The 18,864-nt window shown below is 43.2% G+C and overlaps 2 protein-coding genes across 8 annotated transcripts in view; one reads left to right on the forward strand and one right to left on the reverse strand.

The window, feature by feature from the left end:
* FAF2 (Fas associated factor family member 2) overlaps positions 1-3,614 on the forward strand; it is a 95,108-nt gene extending 91,494 nt beyond the window's left edge. For all 4 annotated transcript variants that reach the window (XM_072631088.1, XM_072631089.1, XM_072631090.1 and 1 more), the window contains exon 11: positions 1,368-3,614. In XM_072631088.1, coding sequence (XP_072487189.1) covers positions 1,368-1,550 — 183 coding nt within the window. In that variant the 3' untranslated portion in view covers positions 1,551-3,614. The remainder of the gene's footprint in view (positions 1-1,367) is intronic.
* A 12,738-nt stretch (positions 3,615-16,352) lies between these two features.
* The window catches only part of RNF44 (ring finger protein 44), a 29,660-nt gene continuing 27,148 nt past the window's right edge, over positions 16,353-18,864 (reverse strand). For all 4 annotated transcript variants that reach the window (XM_072631093.1, XM_072631092.1, XM_072631094.1 and 1 more), the window contains 2 exons: positions 18,537-18,636; positions 16,353-17,984 (listed from right to left, as the gene is read on the reverse strand). In XM_072631093.1, coding sequence (XP_072487194.1) covers positions 17,922-17,984; positions 18,537-18,636 — 163 coding nt within the window. In that variant the 3' untranslated portion in view covers positions 16,353-17,921. The remainder of the gene's footprint in view (positions 17,985-18,536; positions 18,637-18,864) is intronic.

An 18,864-nucleotide genomic window follows, 5' to 3' on the forward strand; every position in this document is an offset into this window, starting at 1 on the left:
TTATGTAAGTAGGCAGAAAAGGGGAAGAAGACTTATTAGGCAAACGCATTTGGGAAAAAATAACCCAAATTATAAGATAATTACTTTAAATCCTCACTTTTAAACCAGAACAGGATCCTGAAATCCTTCCTTAAAATACTTTTCCCTGAAGATAGAAAACCAACATATTGTGGGTGTCATTATTGAAAAGAAAAACTTTGTCCTCCCTTTGTACAAAACAGTAGCATGTTAACATCTGGAAGGCCATGTGCAGTGATAGTTTTTGCACTTTTAAGAATACGATGGAAATAGGTAATGTACAGAAAAAGATGTCTAAAATGATCAAGGTTTGTGTAGAAGCTGCCACAAATTAAAAGCCATTATTTTTCGTCCTGAATAGAGGAGGAAAGCATAAATAGCTTCTTTTCTCTGAACCTTAGTCCCTTCATCTGCAAAGAAGGAATAATAAGAACTTTACCTGCCTCACGTTCATGTTGCTTTTGAAATGTGAGCTGCAATAATAATTGTTACTCCAGGGGAGATACAAGTAAAAAATGCAAAAAAAAAAAAATCCAGAAAGCTTTGGAAAAATTAATGAATAATATGTCTCTCGTCTTTCCAATTAAGGAGAATTGCTCTGCTTTATCACAGCACTTGCTTTTGGTTCTCCAGAGCCACAAGACCTGAATTCAGGTATTGGTTCCACCACTTCAGAGAGATTACCTTGAAAAAGTTCATTAATCTCAAGGCTTAACTTTCTTCATCTGTAAAGTGAGGATTTTTATACTATTTATCTCATAGGATTGAGAAAAGTGCTTTATAAACCATAATACTATTTAAATGCATATAGAAGTTATTATTAGAAAAATTCTGAGTTCAGCATACACATACAGTTTGCATATTTTTGTGTTCTCAAATCTGGAATTGCAGTCCAAGGGATTAAAACTAGTAGAGGTGAGTACTCACATTTCCCAGAACCAGTATCAAATCAAAATCTCTCTCAGAATGAAGCACTGGGGCTTCAATTATAGTTTCATCCATCTATGAGACTCTCCCAGTCTACCAGTATGTAAATCCAGAAATATGGAGGGCAGCTGTCAGAAGAAGAGCATTTTGCTTTCATTATTTATGTAAATAATGATCATGTCTTAAATGGACTGTCTTGGTAAATTTCCTGCAAAGTTGTCTTGAAAGACTTGGAGTTTAGAATCATGTTATGATTATGGTTGGGACTCAGGATCCTGAGAATGTTTCATATTTTGAAGTCATAACTGAAAGGCCTTTAATATTTCAGAATATTTAGAAGGTATTTGCTACATGTTCTCTTGAATAAATGAAAGTAATCCATGCTTCTCATCTCCTTCCCTTTTTCTGTGTAATTATTGCAGGTAATCCATGATTTCTTGTTCTCCTTGAAGGAAAGCCCTGAGAAGTTTCAGATTGAGGCCAACTTCCCCCGACGGGTGCTGCCCTGCCTTCCCTCAGAGGAGTGGCCCAACCCCCCCACGCTGCAGGAGGCTGGACTCAGCCAGACGGAAGTGCTTTTTGTTCAGGACCTCACAGACGATTGACGCTTTTGCCCTCAGCCCCACTTCCTCTATCCCCAAAAGAAAACAAAATGAAAAAAAGAGAAATTCATATTATTATTATAATACAATATTTTTTTTAAAAGACTGCTGCATCCTAAGAGGGCAGGGGTGGGGGGACTGAGGATCAGAAACCATGCTGCCTGTATCAGCCACAACCTGTGTGGTCTGTGAGAGAGGGAACCAGCAAGTGCGTCTGTTCTACAATCCCACTGCTTCCCTCCTGCCTGTGTACCGAGCCCCTGCTTTCCATTCACAGGAAGGGATACAAGAGGGAATGCCTCTTCTGATCAACCCATAACCCTTTTGGTGGGATGGGACACTCCCTCACCTGTTCTCATTCTTTATAGCTTTTATAGAAAAATAATAAAACCACCAACAACCAACTATATCCCAACGTCTACTGAAGAATTGCTCCTCTTGCTTCCATGGAGAGGAGACTGAGGGAAGAGAAGGGACAGACTGAGGTGTTTCTTCAATTTCCCACTATATACAAATCTTTTTTTTTTTCTGTTGCTTTGTAATGACCAAAGGAATGGGGCTGACATTTTTTTCCCTTGATTTTATTTGCTAAAGAGCCAATCTTTACCAGATAAATTTTTGTCCTGGGTTTCTTAACCTACATTAGTGTAATAAAGGCTCCGTGCATTGGTTTGCTTAGATGCCCACTCTTGTCCTCCTCAGCTCTCCGAAGAGGCTGTTGCAGTCTATGATCTTGTACTTAGAGCCCACTCCCATGCATACACTGTTGAGGGTGAATCAGTGAGTGAAGACTGTAGCCCTCTCAGGATCTATGTAATAACACACACAATACAACTGCACACAAGTGTAGCTTTTTCAGGGGTCTCAGTCAGATGGTTAGTTTGGAGTCTGAACCAAAGGATGTTAGCTTTCCTTCCCTGTTGTCATACAGGAATCTTCACTCCTACTTCCTCCTACCCCATTCTCTACTCCACTCCTTTTTCCCCCAGAGATTTCGGGTTACAGGGTTGAGCCTACAAAGAAACAGGAGTTACCCTGTTTGTGTGTATGTGTGCTGCAGTGTAACTTTAGTTTTATTTTTAAGTATAAAAGGAATAAAGGCCTTGAAGGGAACCTGGGCAGGATTTATATGCCTAAAATGGAAGGCATGTGTGTTTCTCCTGTAGATGCTTGCTTGAGGCAAGAAATTTTATTTTTGTCCCCTGAATGTTGTGTGGACATCATAGGGCCCTTGGACCAGAGATTAATAGGCTATGTATTACATACCTGAAGTTTTAGCCCAGGGTTGAGTTAGGTAGTGAGAATCTAATTTAGGGAACTGAGACCAGTGTGAACTGATGGGCAACTCAAAATGTTCTATAGTGAAAGTACTGGATATTAGGAGGAGAGATGTAACCTACTGATACTGCAGGCCCCAACGTACTATGGGCCAAGGTATTGAGATCAAGATAAGACTTAATTTGTTTGGACCTACAGACTTCAGAGGCTGCATCTCTTATTTGACTTTAAGGCAGCTATTTTATGCTCCACATTATCAGTGTTCAGTTCATCCCTCTTATCAGGGATGTCACCAGTGGGGGCAGAGTGTGGGACCACTGAAGTCACCAGGAGTTCTCTGAATATCTCATTGTTTTTGGCATATGCAACCATATCAGATATGTCAACTCTGATAGAGCTAAAATTTTTCCATGGACTTATATTGCTTTCCAGCCTCATTTCCTACTGTTTCAGGACTGAATTAAAAGAAAACAAACCACAAGCATATATCTTAAAAGCTGTCTTCACAGTGACTTTAGAAATACAAGCCAAGTTCTTCATTCAAGCCTATATGAAGTCTGTTCATGTCAGACTAGATAGGAGATAATTTTCAATTTAATCCTGAGTCAACCTCCCTGCTTGAGTATACAGGTATCCTCTTAGCAGGACATAGAAGGTTAATAAATACCTTAATAAATTTTGATGTTTTTCAGAGTATAGGGTTATGCAGAGATGGAGCCCATTTGATCTCATTTTTTTTCATTTTTTTTCCCAGTACTTTAATTATTAAACCTCTGACTTGATTTAGAATGCTCCCCTCCTGTCTCTCTTGCTTTTTGATAATTGTGTGATTGGGTGAAGGGGTTTGGGTTGGAGACCAGAATCTTTAGTCACTACTTTTGGAAACACCTTGCTTGTTTTGCTTTTGGCTTAAAGGGACTACCAGAACCCCATTCTCCTTCCTTTTCAAACAGCCTCTAATTGAGGTCAGCTGTTGTTCTGTCTCTAGGTGCAGTCTCCTTCCCTTGAGTTTTGCACTTGATGCCAATACACTATTACTAAAGTGGAACTCAGGGTATGGGAGTGGTGGGAGTGGTGGTGAGAATGCTCAGTGAAATGTACGAGAGAATGCTGAACAGTGTCCACATAATCTCTGGGATCTTTGAGCAGTTGTTTACAAGAGTCACACTCAGCAGCTGATCGGGGAGAACGAAGTTCAATTCAGGCTTAAGTACTTCCAATGTTGAGGTTGCTGATTTAGCTGAACCACTTGGAACATGACCAAGCAAAGATACCTGACTTGGAGTCTGCTGGATTTGTGCAACCTAACATTCAGCCCTCCAGGCCTTTCCTTCCATGTCTGCAGAATATCTGCAGCCGATTTTTCTTTCCCCTTTGTTTGAACCTGGTCAGAAATTTGTGAGATGACATCGGAGAATCTTTAAAAAGACAAAAAAGCAAACATCCAACAAATGTGCAAGAACCCCTAAAAAGAACTTGGAACCCTCAACTGAGCAGTCATTATGAAAATTGCAAATGGTGCCAAGGCCCAAGAAAAAACTGCAGAATGTGACCAAGCAGGGATTGAAACCCTTAAATGCAGAATTAATGGAACAGAGTGAGGAAACCTATCCTAAAAAAAGGATGTAATGACCCTACCTATACTGCATCTGAATAGTTATGTGGTCATTTACTGAATAAATCTAGTGTACTTAAAATTTTTTTTCATAAAGTTTACATTGTGTTGTAGGTTAACATTAAATGTTTTATAACAAAGTGCACAAGTAGCAATGGATCCTTCTGTCTGGTAGAGAAGGGACTGAGAAGTGGTAGATGGGGAAAGGGGAGGCTGATTAGAAAATATCTCAGAAGTTGTCAGACTGATATAGTGGACAGACCCCTGGATTGGGATTCAGAGAATCTGATTTTTTATCTTAGCTCTTCCACCGTCCAGATGGTCCTTGGAAAATCATTTCCGCTTTCTGTGCCTCATTTTCCAATCCTGTTATCAAATGAGGGACTTTTAGATAAGTTCTTATTTAAGGACCTTCTATCTCTAAGTCCTATGACAAAACTATGAAAGATGTTCCCTGAAACGGTGCCTTCATAAAGTTTCATCTACTCCTTTGATCATTCCCAGTAATAATGAACTATGTTTCTCTCTCTTTAATGAGCTCTTTGATGGGATGGGATTTGTTGTGTGGGTTAGCACCTAGCATATATCAAATGAAAGCTTGGAACTTTACTCCCACCATCATATATCAGATTAAAAACTGAGCCCCACACTTCTCTACCCCTCTGATTCTATTCTTTGCAATGATCAATGAGTAATGCCAACTGCTAGAATGGGAACATGTTCCTAACAAAGAAGTTACTGTTTTTGTTTTTTTTTTCTTGAGTTGTTTGGTTGTAATCTCAGGTGGTAAGAATTCACTGCCTAAGACCAAACTCTGAGCACTTGCCTTGACTTTCTGAGAATAATTATAAAACTTGCTTCTTTGCCTGGTACCCTTGGGTTTCCTCTTGTGCCAGTGGCCTTGTGCAAGAAATTTGCATGTTTGAATCTGAGCTAACTTTTCCCATTGATGCTATATATTGAAGGATATGGGACCTTGATATTTTCTGTTAGTGTAAATTAAAATAACTACCCTTCAGATTTATCAACTGGAAGATGATTGATTGGGTTACAGTAGGTCAAATACTTATACACTTTTAAACCAATGTAAAAGCAGTTTAATGATTGATGGCGTTTTGGAGTCAATGTTTGACATTATAGGGCTTAATTTACAAAGCATGCCCTCTAGAGCAGAACTTCTTAACCTTGGGTTATGAATCCCTTTGACGTTTTGATGTGAAGCGTTTGAGCCCCTATGTTTTAAAATGTGTAAATAAAAATACTTAGGATTATGAGGAAACCAAGAGTTAGTGAAATAAAGATGTTTTTCCCATTCAAATTCATGTACCCCTTGGGAAAACTATTCTACAGCCTGATTGGTTGCCCCTGAAAATTGTGTTGCTTCCAGGTGTTAGGGTAGCACAGGTCCAGACAGATTAAGGGAAAAAAAACAAAACTTCTAAGTAGACTTTTAAAGAAAAAGTCATAACATAAATGCTGATTAAACATTTGTCATCTTTGTTCTTCATCATTCAAAAGATTCATTATTTTATCAGTACGATTACTGTCCAGATAGATATACACACCCATTGCAGGTACTTGCTGAGTTGCTGTAGGCAAAAATAATCGTTACTTGATGGCCAGCCTTCTGGTGATGAGCTTCCCTGCACTTCAGTAGTTTGATATTTTGGTAGGTTCATCCTACCATACCTTACTCTGCTGGAATGGCCTTCAACAACTTAATTATCTACACACCGCAAGACGACATTGGAGTAGGACTTCAGGGGAGGATATTTGTAAACTGTAAGAAAAAATATTTTAAGATTGGAAGAAATAGTAACCAATAAATAGGTGTTGTCTCATTTTTACTTATTACTCTGCTTAATGTATTTTACTTCTGAGTCTCAAAATAGTTCTACCTACTTATCTTATTTCCTTGGGCAGAAAAGGTGATCCTGAGTACTTGAAGCCTTTACGAACAGAGAGAAAGTTCAGAAAGGTAAGTCCTACAAAGTTGGAATGGCTCTCATAGTCTGTGCAGAGGGCTTGTCACCAGAAGGTTTCCTACCAGGTAGCTTTTAGCCCATAGCAATTCAGGAAACATTGCCTAGTGATGAAATTATGTAACTTTTGAGTATTGAAGTTATAGATAAATGTAGATAATTAGTGTTTAAGCAATATTTGTACAATGTGCCAAGTCTTAACCACTTTTAAAAGCAACTTAGGCTCTTCATTGGTAAGGACTGTTATGTCTCTACAGTTTTAGGTTCAATTCCTTATGTGTTAACAGCACCTGAAAGCATCAGCTGCTTGCCCTTGCCCACTTTGGGCATAAAGCTTTTATTGGTCAGCATCCTCTAAGTGAGGTATTCTGAACTTGCAGAACAGAACTCTGTACCATATATGGCTTCTTCCACTGCATGGTGATGAGAGAGCAACTGATTATGGCCCCTGGAATAGTTTGAGAAGAGGAAAAAAGGCAGAAAATACTGAAGTAGCTGAAATAAATAGCAGATTGCCCTGTTTATTTATAGGCCGAATCGATTTACCTCAACTGTGCAAAGGCATATGGATTTTAAACCTGGAAGGATTGTTTCCTTTGAAATTGTGATCCTAATTCAAGTCACTGATTTACTGTTTGACTTTATATGAATCACATCCTTTCTCAAGGGCCCAGTTTCTTTTGTAAAATAAGAGAATTTATCTCAACCAGGAGTTCTTAACCTATTTTGTCATGAACCACTTTGACAGTCTGTGAAGTCTTTGGATCCCTCTGACTAATGTTTATAAACGAATACAGTGAAATACATAGGATTTCAAAGGAAACCAATTATGCTGAAATGCAGTTAACAACAACAACAAAAAAATCATGGGTCCCAGGGTAAGAACTCTTAGTCTAGTTTGTCTCAACACCTGCCAACTGGGAAATAGTTTTATTTTAGTTGGGGGATGCTGCCAAGCTCTGGAACAAGTCCCAACAACAGCTACTAATGTGCAGTGTGACCCCAGGCAAATTATTTTGTCTTTTTTTTTTGCCTTGTTTCCTGATTTGTAAAATAAGGGTTTGGTTTGGACTGGATTTCTAGGTTCTGATAGAACTTTTCTGTGTGTGTGTGTGTGAGAGAGAGAGAGAGAGAAAGATTGGGGAGCAGGGCGGGGAAGGGCAGCTTACTTCATTATAAAAGAATTTGGCTCCCAGATTTGTTAATCAAGGTGTCATTAGATTGGTGTTTACTATGTTCCTAGCACTTTGCCTAATAGCTAAACTGCACAGAGGAACTGTAATCCAGATTCTAACCACAGAAGCGCCACATATCTGCAGCCAAGTAATGAACAAGCTAGTATATCTGTACTGTGAACTAGACCTCTTTTTTTCCCACATATGAGACATCTTGGGTATTCCTGTATGGATAGTGGGTAGGGGGAGTGGGAAGACAAATCTCTCCTACTTGTAGCCACCACATACCTAAAATTAAGCTGCTAACACAGCCCAAAGAGTGGGGAAAAGATGCTTGAGGCAGGGGAACAACTCCAGAAAGGACCCAATCGACACTTCTAGTAACTAGGCAGTATGAGGTCTCTGCCAAAATCAGTTGTGAAGTAAATCTTGCATCTTTTGAATTAAAAAAAAAAATCAGCACAAATATTAGACCATAATTCATGTGGGTAAAGACCTGGAGATTTTAGTGGACCAGAAGTTCTCTGAGTCAAGGTATGATAGACTAAATAGCTAATGGGGCCTTAGGCTACATGAATAGAAGCAAAATATCCCAAACATTCCCACTGTTCTCTGGTCTGCTAAGACCACATCTAGTGTGTTACATTCATCCAGTTCTGAACACTACATTTTCAGAAGAACTTTGAAAAGCTAGAGGATGTGAAAAGTAGAATGGTATGATAGGGAAACTAAAAAGTACATCTATGAGCATCTATATGGTGCAAAGAACACTGGACCTCAGTACATTTTCCAGTTCTCTGCCATTTTTACTACAAGTGTGATAGGCAAACTCACTTCTTTGGGTCCTAGGTTCCTCACCCAGAAAATAAAAATGTTGGACCAGGTCAGAGGTTATGTCCTGGACCCTTTTGGAAGTCTAGCCTGTAGATCCCTTCTCAGAATAATACTTTTAGATGCGTAAAATTAAATACATAGGATTACAAAGGAACCTAATTATGTTGAATAGAGTTATCAAGGTTTTTTTTTTTTCGATTGTGATAGTAATATATCTAGCAGCAGGTCTAAGTAATACGGTAATTTTGAAGTAATGGTGAGCATGTGTAATATTTCATGATATGATAATAATTAAGATTCGTATAGCTTTGCAAAGTTTGCAAAACATTTCATTGCCTCAAAATAACACTGGGAGGTATATGCTATTATTATCCCTGTTTTATAGATGAGGAAACTGAAGCTCAGAGGTTAAATGATTTACCCAGGGTCACCCAGTTAACAGGTGTTTGATGCCAGATTCAAACTCTTGATTTCCTTATTCCAAGTCCAACAGCCCTAACCAGTGAGCCACCTCGCTGCCACATATCTGTGACAATTTGTATTGGTGACAAAGTCACTGGTATTGCTAACACTGTTGAGGATTGTTGCCAGCATTCATCATTAAAGAAAATAGTAAATTTCATTTGAAGGTTAATGAAAATAAAGATGAGCCCCTTGTAGATGCCAGGAAATGCCAGGAAGGTGAGATAATGATCTAATGATCTCAAACATCCCTTTCAGTCCTGACATTCTATGCTTCTTTGGTGCTCATTGAAAAGGAAGACACACACATGGTCACTTATAAGAGTTGGACATGGACTACCTCAGAGGTTGTTGAGTTTCCCATCATTGAAAGCGTTAGAAGTATCGTAGAGGGCATTTCTGTTTAACTGAGGTTCCTTCCAGCTCTAATTTCCTGTTTTCCACAACTGACTGGCATTATTTCCACAGGGGTGCCTATTTGAGCAGCCCTAACCCAGTCCTGTTCATTCTGGGCATCCTCATTCCTGGTTTCAAGGGATACGTTTTTCATGGTCCTGTAGACCCTTGTTTGCCCACACTAAAGACTGACTAAGTGGCGATTTGTGGGAGGCCCCAGCTACTGTCATTCTTTTGAGTCTCCCCCTTCAATGCTTTCTGCACATTTTGACAACTTCATAATAAGTGGGCTCTGTTCCTACCCACTTCCCTGCTTTAAAAAGTGCAATTCTTCTGTACCTAGAGAATAAAGTATAGATAACCTTACCCTGACATTTAAGGCCCTCAAGAATCAATTCTTAGCCTACCTTTCAAATCTTATTTTCTTCCCGTGAAACTATTTTTTTAAAGGTATTTTTTTTAACATCACTTCCCAGTGACATGTTACTTTCCTACCCTGCCTCCAATGGAGGTACAAAAACATACTGTTGAGCAAAATAAATTAACACAGCCATGTCCAACAATCACTAGACCTATCATCTGCCACTCCCTGTTCAGAACTTTTTGACTCTACCCAGGTTATTCCCGCCAATTCCCCTTAAATGTACCCAAATCACAAGGCTCATAGAAGGAGTTTATTTACATTTTAAAACAAATAGCCTATGTATGGGCTAAAACTAGAACCCATATATAGAACGGTACCAACTAGTGACCATTTCTCCCCAGACTTGTAAACCTCTTCATTTACAGCACACCCTAGGTGGAGCTCCCACTGCAAATCTCTGAACTTCTTAGTACATGTCTTCTATAGAGATTCTTACAGCCTTTCCTTCACTTCTCAGCTCACAATAGATGTGCCCGACATTTCATTTTCTTGTACTGACCTGCCTTAGTCCACTTCTCCTCCATATGGAATTCTCTTCTCCTACTGCTGTTCACTAGTGGTGCCTCTCTGGCTGCCCCACAGCCAGAGCTTTCTCTTAAAGCAGGGATGGAAAACCTGCAGCTGTGAGGCTACACGTAGCCTTCTAGGTCCTCAAGTGTAGCCTTTTGACAGTCCAAATTTTACAGAACAAATCCTTTTATTAAGGTGATTTGTTCTGTGAAGTTTGGATTCAGTCAAAGGGTCACATTTGAGGCCCTAAAGGGCCACGTGATCTTGAAGCTGCAGGTTCCCCACCTTAGAGGAGGGAAATGCTTCCAGAGCTCCTTTGAGGCAGCTAAACAGAGACCAGTAGGTCAAGTGCTGGAAATTGACTTAGAGAGACCTGAGTTCGTAACTGTTCACACACTAGCTGTGTGACCCTGGGCAAATCACTTAATTTCTGTGTCTCAGTTTTCTTATCTGTAAAATAGGGATAATAATAGCATTTACCTCTTAGAGTTGTTGTGAAGATCAAATGAAATGTTGTAAAGTACCAGTGCCTGGAACATGGTAGGTGCTTAATAAACGCTTGTTCCTTCCAGCTCTAAGACTGTGCTTTTGGAAAACCCTGATTTAGTTTAATCTCTTATGCTTATAGTTTTGTCACTCTGGACTCATGGGAATGAATCTAGCCTTCAGTAGTACTCCTTTAAGAGCTCCCTGTTTTCCCCTTGTTGTGTCTTGGGGGCTCAGATGTCCTTTTTCATCAACTACTTAGCCTCTTCTTACTCCCCCTGCAGCCTCTGTGAACATTGCCAAATTGAAGAATTTGGTTTAGGGGATGGAGGTGGAGGAAATTCCCGTAATCCTGAACAGCCATGTACAGTTCATGGAGTGGGCGAATAGATGGGGAAGCACCAGCAAGGTTCCATATTCTAAATCTGGCTATATATAACTTTGTTGTATACAGCCAAGTCTCCCATTGCATCCTGGACCATCTCCAGCCATCCTGACGAATATCAGGCCCCTAGACCCAGATGGCTCAGGAGAAGAAAGTGAGGTTGGTGACCTAGCACAGCCCTCCCTCACTCAAAGTCAACTGCAAGTTGTGTCATCATCTTGATGTCTTGGTCCTCTTTGAGAATGAAAGACAAACACAACAATAAACAACTTTGTATTACAGTGATTTTGATCCCTACACTCCTTTGCCAGATAGAGGGAAAAGACTAGGTTTTATTCCTTTTTCCTTCCTAGTTGGGGCCTGGCAAAAAGTTAAAGTCATGCTAAGTGTCTCTTAAAGGAGCTTGTTGTAAGTTATTTGATGAAGATGGAGTTGACAGTAAGGGAAGTTGGATGGTCTGAAATTATGGTTTTGTCCTGTATAAGAGAAGGAAAATCTGAACTCTGATCTTGATCTCTTCTCCCCAGCTTGATTTAAGGGATTTGTAGACTGGAACTCAACACATTTAGATGCTGAGAGGACAGGCTCATGTCATCAGGGTCGGCTGGGGTGAGGTGAGGTAGGGAGTGGTTTAATGTTATAGGATTTAGAACAAGAGACAGTTTAGAGATCTGGTCCAAGCCCTCTATTTTATGGAAGAGCAAGTTGAGGACTAGAGAGACTTAAATGGCTTTGCTCAAGCTTACAGAATCAGTTAGTGGCAAAGCTAGTCCTTGGATTCCCTTCCCAAATACCTAAAGAAGTTGGTACTATTGGGTCTCAAAGGCAGGATTTGTGTCATCTGATGTCAGAACTGAAAGGGACCCTAGTTATTTAGACTAATATCCTTATTGGATAGGGAGTAAACTGAGTCACAGAAAAGGAAAGTGTTTTCCCCAAGGCTGCACTGTGTTTGCAAAATGATTGGATTTGAGCCCATGTTTTCTATTTCTATACTAAGCAGCCAAAGGGAGATTATGTCCTCCAAAAGCCCTCCATTTAAGGTGTGTGTTTGTGTGTGTGTGTGTGTGTATGTGTGTGTGTATGTACATAGTTGTCCACTGAGAAGATAAGTCTTGGTGCCACAAGAGCCCTACCCACCAACTGGACCAGGAACGGTGTTCTGAGATTTCCCCACCTAGCTCTGTTTCCTGAAGGCATCTGAAAGGACAACTAGAGAGTACCGACGTGGGGATGGTGAGAATTCAGTGGAATAAAATGTGCCTCTTCAACTCCCAGAAAAGATGCTTCATGCTGAATCTGTACAGGGCCCCTAGCTGGAGCTCGCAGCGGGACTTCTATTTACTGCCCTAAGCTGTTGAGTTACTTATCCTGTGCCTTATTTCTTCTTTCCCCCTTCCCTTCTTATTCTGCCTTTTACCCTACACCCTTACCCTGTGTCTTCTCTACACCCTTTTGTTACTTACTTCTTTCCTCTGTTCTCTGTTCTTTCTCCCCCCACCTCCATCTTCCCTTTCTTGTGATATTTGTTCTGCAATGTATGTACATGTATACATATTATGCATAGACTTTTTTTTAAAGATTGTTTTTATAATATGTTGTAGCCAGTATTGCGGCTGCCCACAGGGCTGAAGTCAGCCTTCTGGGATATTGGGTGGAGAAGTTCCCTGAAGTGTCCCCTTCTGGCTGGGGACTCAAGCCAAAGGGAATGTGGTGCCTCTTAAAATGTAACCCTGGTCCTTTGGCTAGGTATCAGAACTTCTATACCAAGGGAGCCACCCTATCCCATGTCAGCCGGGGCAAGCACCCTTTCTCCCTGAAAGTGTTGGATTAACACAAACAAATCCTTGGTTCTCAACTATCCTTTCTCAAAATACTGTAAAACAAAATTTGAAATTCAAAAATTTACCATCCCATGTTCTCTGACACTGGGACCTAACAGTTTCCAGTTTGTTTTCCTTAAATTAGTATAGGGAACTCTCAAACAAGGAAAGTAGCAATTCAGGCCTGCAGCTTTGCTGCAATTTAGTCTTAAAGAACTGCAGATGCATTAAGAAGTGACTTGTCCAGGGTCATACTGCCAGCATGGACCAGAAGAGGCCCAGTATGCTGAGAGACAGCCTCACTGGAGAACATTCAGGAAGCCAAAGGCTTATCAGCAGGCCTGCCATTTCATAGTAAGGTCACTTAAATCTTATGTAACATTTATTTCAAAATGAACATAGGGCAAGTCATTGTACTTTGAGGCTTCCTATTCCCTCACCTGTAGAATGATCTGGACCTAGATGAACTAAGGTCTCTTCCAGCTCTGAATTTAGGGATATTTGTGAGCTTCCATTTCAGTGGGGAGAAGGGGTTTCCTATTCTCATCTCCAAATTGTGTGTGCCTCCAACTCGGGAGTTCAGAACAGTGACCAGCGAAACCTTTTTAGAGATGTGGCTTTAGCTGACTCTTGTATACTAACCATGTACAGAATTTTGGGAGGGGAGAGAATGTGAAGGCATTCCAAAGGTGGAAATTATGGGAAAGAAGGAACAGAGGGGAGTGAGGAATGAGCTGACCTTTTCACTTAGAGTAAGTCTGTATAAAGGCGGAATGGGAGATCAGGTCAGGGCCAGCCTGTGGTGGGTCTTGAAGAGTCAGATTTTTTCCTACAGGCGATGAACCAGGAGCCTTGGAAGGGTTTTGAGCAGAGCGTGATCAGGAGCGGACTTTATAAAAGATAACTGGCAATTTTTATAGGATGGATTGATGAGGAGACTGGACACAAAGAGGTGACAGCAATTGCTTAGACATAATATTTCAGATGACGATGATTCCATTGTCCTCTGACCTGGTCAGCCATCATCTGGAAGATTATGTTCAATTTTAGGTAAATCTTTAGGAGAACATAACTGACTTTTTTCAGAGAAAGGTGATTGAGTTGGAGAGGGGGCTGAAGATTAAGATATCACAATATGTAAATGGAAGTGAATGAGCATGTTTAGCCTGAAAAGAATTGGGGATGGGGGAATGGGGGAAATATGATCAATCACCATTTCCAGTGATTGATATCTGAAGGGCTGTGATGAAGAGGTAAGATTAAACTTACTCTATTTGTACTCAGCAGATCTTGAAGTTTGCTGGGAGCCAGATTTCAGTTTCATATAAAGACTTGTCCTAAAGCAAATGGGTCATCTTGGGAGTGAAGTTTCCTATTCTTGGAGGTCATCAAGCAGTGGCTATGTATTAGGGATGTAGAATGCTCATCCACCCAATCCCTTCAATTTACAGGGACAAAGCTCCAGAGAAAAAGTAACTGAACAGAGGTCACACAACTAACCCAGCCTGGACCCCAGCCACCCCTCCCAGTCACACACACACACATACCCAGACACACACACACCCAGACACACACACACACATACATACATACACACACTCACCACAACAGGGGTGCTCCATCTGTATTGGTATACATCATACATTTATTAGTGAATATCCCTGTTAAATCAGCCACAACATTAAAAAAAATAATGATTGCACTACTTGGTCAAGCAGAACTAGCAACTTTCCTTTTAAAAAAAGTACAAATCTGTTAAAAATTTCAATCAGTATCCACATATATAATACAACATACTAGTAATGGTAAATGCTACAAACCAAGGTGGGTCCAATGGAATGGAAGAGAACAAAATGGAAACCACACGTTTAGAGCTTTTAAGAACCGTTCTTTTCTCTATATATTAGCATTTTTTTTTCAAATACATACATGGGGAAAATGAGGTAACTGTAAAATGTGCAAGTAACAGAGCCAAAAAAATTATATATAGATATTTATATATATATATAGATATTTATATATATATATAAAAACTTTCTAACACAGAGCACGGGCCCCAGGCGGGGCAGGTGGGCAGAGGGGCTGGCCCTCAGCCGCCGGCCCAGGGTGTGAGAACTTCAAGACAGTAAACAGTGCACCATCCCCACCACAGGAAATCATTGGTAACAGTGGCATCTACAGCGCGGTCAGCAAATCACAAACATCCTAAATATTGGTTTTTCTCTTTTTTTTCTCTTTTTCAAGGATCTCTTTTTAATTTTTTTTGTTTGTTTTGTTTTTCTAGCTGCTCGTCAGGATAAATTCTGCAGCCCAGGAGCTGTGAGCCTTTCGATCTGCCTGCCAGGGAACCGTAAGGGGTGAGGGAGGGGGTGGTTAGACTCTGAAAAGGACTTGCCTTATGGAGTCCAGGGTGGGGTCAGGGGCAAGGAGTGAAACAGATGGGTTTCTCAACACTGTTGGCTATAAATATAGAAATGTCACCTGGCGTAATATATACAGTAAGACTTTGGGTTCTCTGTGGCAAGCGGTGGGGGTAAGGGGAGGAGAGGAGCTGGTCCCAGAGAGTGCTGGGACACAGCAGATGGACCCCACCCAGGCCAAGGGGGAGGGCCACTATGTTTAAGAGAACTCGGTGTCTGGGCCATTCCTGAGGCAACAGGAGCCTGGGGAAGGGGAGGCTGAGAGGGGACAGCCTGCTCAGGTGTGCCAGGCCCTACACACAGTTCACTTTGCAGGTGGTGTCCTAGTGAGGTGAGGGAGGTGGAAGTGGAACTGAGGAGAAAGCCTAGGTTGGCTGCCATGGAAGACCCATCCAAGGGAGCCCCTGGAGGCACCATGCTGTTCCCTAAAGATGGTCCCCTAAGCCAGGAGGGAGACAAGACTCCTGCCTCAGAATGGAGATAGATATCCTCCACTCCAAAAAGAGGGGGTAAGTTAGGCTCTCTTCCCTGCTCCCCCCAGAAGGAAGCTGAGCTATCTCATCCCTCCTGACCTTGGGGTTCCTTGGAGTTACAGGCCGGATCATGCTGGGGGAGGAGGGCATCGTGAGTCTCAAGTCTCAATCACTAACCCTTCTCTCCCCAGGGCATGGCATGCCCCCCACTCCACCCCACTCATCAGTTTCTCCACCCTGGCTATGTTAAGAGAGGGGGAACAGGAGAATAAAATGCCCGGAACAGTTTCGGGCCCTGGTCAGGCGTCTGTGGACATGTGCAGTACAAATGCATGGCAGTTATTGGCTGAGCATAGACACCCTGCCCTGGCCTCCATGCCCCATGCCTGCCCCACAGTTGGCTGGGCTGGGTTAGGCTGGCCTGAGCACACATGCATGCATATTATTGGTGAACATTTACACAGGTTACAGGGTTAGGGGTAGGGCCTCCTCCTCATCTTCCTTTCACTAATGCTAACACTTGGTTTTTGTTTTAAACCCCAAAAGAAACAAAAATGGGGGGGGGGAAACAAACAAATAAAAAAAAACACCCCACACACGATTTTGGAAAAAAACTGCTGCTTAACACATCATGCAAAAAGGCCAGGGAGAAATCTGGGAGCTAGGGGACAGCTCTCTTCTCTCCTCCTGCCCCTGCCTTGAACCCCTTTTACTCGTCTTGGAGGGGCTGCCAAGGCCCCTGCACTGGGCGGCCCTCCCCATGCACCATTCCCATTCAGGGACAGGTCCAGGGCTTACATTCTCCTGGGGATAGGAGCAATCCCCCGGCTCACCTTGAGAGGGGAAGACCTCCCCTCTTCTACAGTGCTTTGCTGTCTGCTGGTTGCCCCAAGGTGGACAATCTTTCCAGCTGCCTCCAGAGCCAGCCTGCATTCCATCTATTGCCCTGGAGCTGGGGGGAGGGTGTCAAGGCTAGGCTGGGGTGGAATGTAGTGACCAAGGAGAAGATGAGGGAGAGTGAGGATGATATTCATCTCTCCTGTATCTCCCCTCCTCCTTCCTTTCCCCTCTTCCCAACTAGGTAACTAACCCCTAGGGGTGGGGAAAGGTGTCGAGGACCTTCCTGCCCCAACCCAAGGGCCCAGGGGAGGTAGAAGAATGGTGAGAACAGGCTTCTCCTTTCCAAACCCAAGGCCATGACAGGTGAGGGTCACTGGGGGAGGAGGGAATCCTCCAGAGCTATGGCTGGTGTGGGGAGAGGGGAAGTCTTCCCCTGCCTATCCAACACTGCCCTGCCCCAAGGGCAAGAGAGAGACAAGAAATTTCTAAACTGATCCTCTCTTGTCCATAGAAACTAGGCAGACAGGCAGGCAGGAGCTGGCCAGAATCAACCCCATTTCAGTGCAAAACAAAGTTCATTGGGGCAGACAGGAACCCAGTGGCATTGACGCTGAACACTAGCTCAGGTCCTATTCCCTCTGGGCCAGACCTGTACACCTGTCTGTCAATACTTAGGGGGTGGGAGGGAAGGGGCGGCCAGCGCCCCATCTGGCCACCAGCTCCTCCATGTTCTCTTGCATTCTTTGCAAGAAAGAAGAAGGGAGGGGAGGGAGCAAACTAGGTGCCCTTCTGGTGGAGTGGGGAGGAGAAGCCAGCCAGGAGTGGGGAGGGGCAGCAGCCTCCAGATTTCTGAGGATGCCCTGCCCTGAGGGAGGGAGGGGAGAGAAACAAGAGGCAAAATGAGACAGACCCAAGCAGGAAACTCCACGAGTTTCAAATACTGAGGCAGCCCCTTGGTGGCGGCAGTGGCAGCAGTGGGCGGGAAGAGGCAGGAGGAGTCTTTGGAGGCTGGTAAACATGTGGGTAGCAGCTCTTCTCCTCAAGGACAAGACTGGCCAGAGCCCAGACCCCGCTCTGGGGGAACAGGTGACCGTGGCCTGGCCTGGCCCAGAGTGGGTAGGAGTCCAGGGTCTGACACTGTCCGGCTTCTTAGCCAATCCAAGGAGGGGCTCCAGGGGAACAAGGGGGGTGGGTAACAGAGCTTGGGCCCCTCCCCCACTCCTGGGCCATATGCCCAAGATTCTCTGGGCCTCCAGGGCTGTGGACCGAGCTCACTCGGCCTCCCGGTGTACTTCTGAGGCATCTGCCCGGCAGATGGGGCAGGTCCTGTTTGCCTGAAGGGGGCAGAAAAAGGCCAAGAAAGTCCATTAGGTAATGAAGGGGTGGGAGTGTATGAGTGTGTATGAGTGTGTAAGTGTGTATGGGGGAAGGGGGTGGGGCAGGAGGTGGGGGCTCCAGTAATCTCCCCATTTGTGGTCTGTCTGTCTGTCTGCCCATAGCATTAGTCAGTCTGCAACATCAGTAGACTGGCTAATCTGTGTTGCCAGTTCTGTCTGTGCCATTTTCCCATTGCTCCATGGTACTGATCTGCCTGCAAAGTCAATGTTTCTCTCCCCTTGGTGAAAGGCAGTGACAGGAGCCCTGGATTTGCAGTCAGAGGACCAGAGGTTGAAATCTCAGGCCTACACTTGGCTCTTCCCTTCCAGTTCTGAATCAATATACTATGAGCTCATTCTCAGGTCCTCACCCACCCCAGGTGGTCACAACTGCTGTGGGGCAGGACTCTGAGTCAGATAGTGTTCCAATCTCCCCCACCTGCCAAGTCAGTAACTAGGGATGGGAAAGGTGGGCAAGGGCCCAGGGGAGGGGTGGCCCTATGTACTCACTTTTAACCATTTGTCGACACACTTGGCATGGAACTCATGGTTACAGGGGAGGACTCGGAGAAGCTGCCGGGCCTCGAAGTCACTGAAACAGACGACACACCTGCAGGACAGAGAAGCACAGTTTACCCTACGTTCAGGGAGAAGTGATCAAGAAAGAGAAGACGCCTGGGTGGTATTCCTGGCTCTTTGATTCTGGGCTTTGCCCATTCCCAGCTCCAGGCTCGTAGTTTCATGCTGAATGCCAGCGTTCATTCTAGTGGAGGACAGAATCCACACCATGGGCTCAGCTAGCTGCCAGCCAGGTTGGAGGGAGGAACGAGAATCCTCT

Source organism: Notamacropus eugenii, chromosome 1 (assembly GCF_028372415.1).
Source record: "Notamacropus eugenii isolate mMacEug1 chromosome 1, mMacEug1.pri_v2, whole genome shotgun sequence".
In the NCBI taxonomy this organism is placed as follows: domain Eukaryota; kingdom Metazoa; phylum Chordata; class Mammalia; order Diprotodontia; family Macropodidae; genus Notamacropus; species Notamacropus eugenii.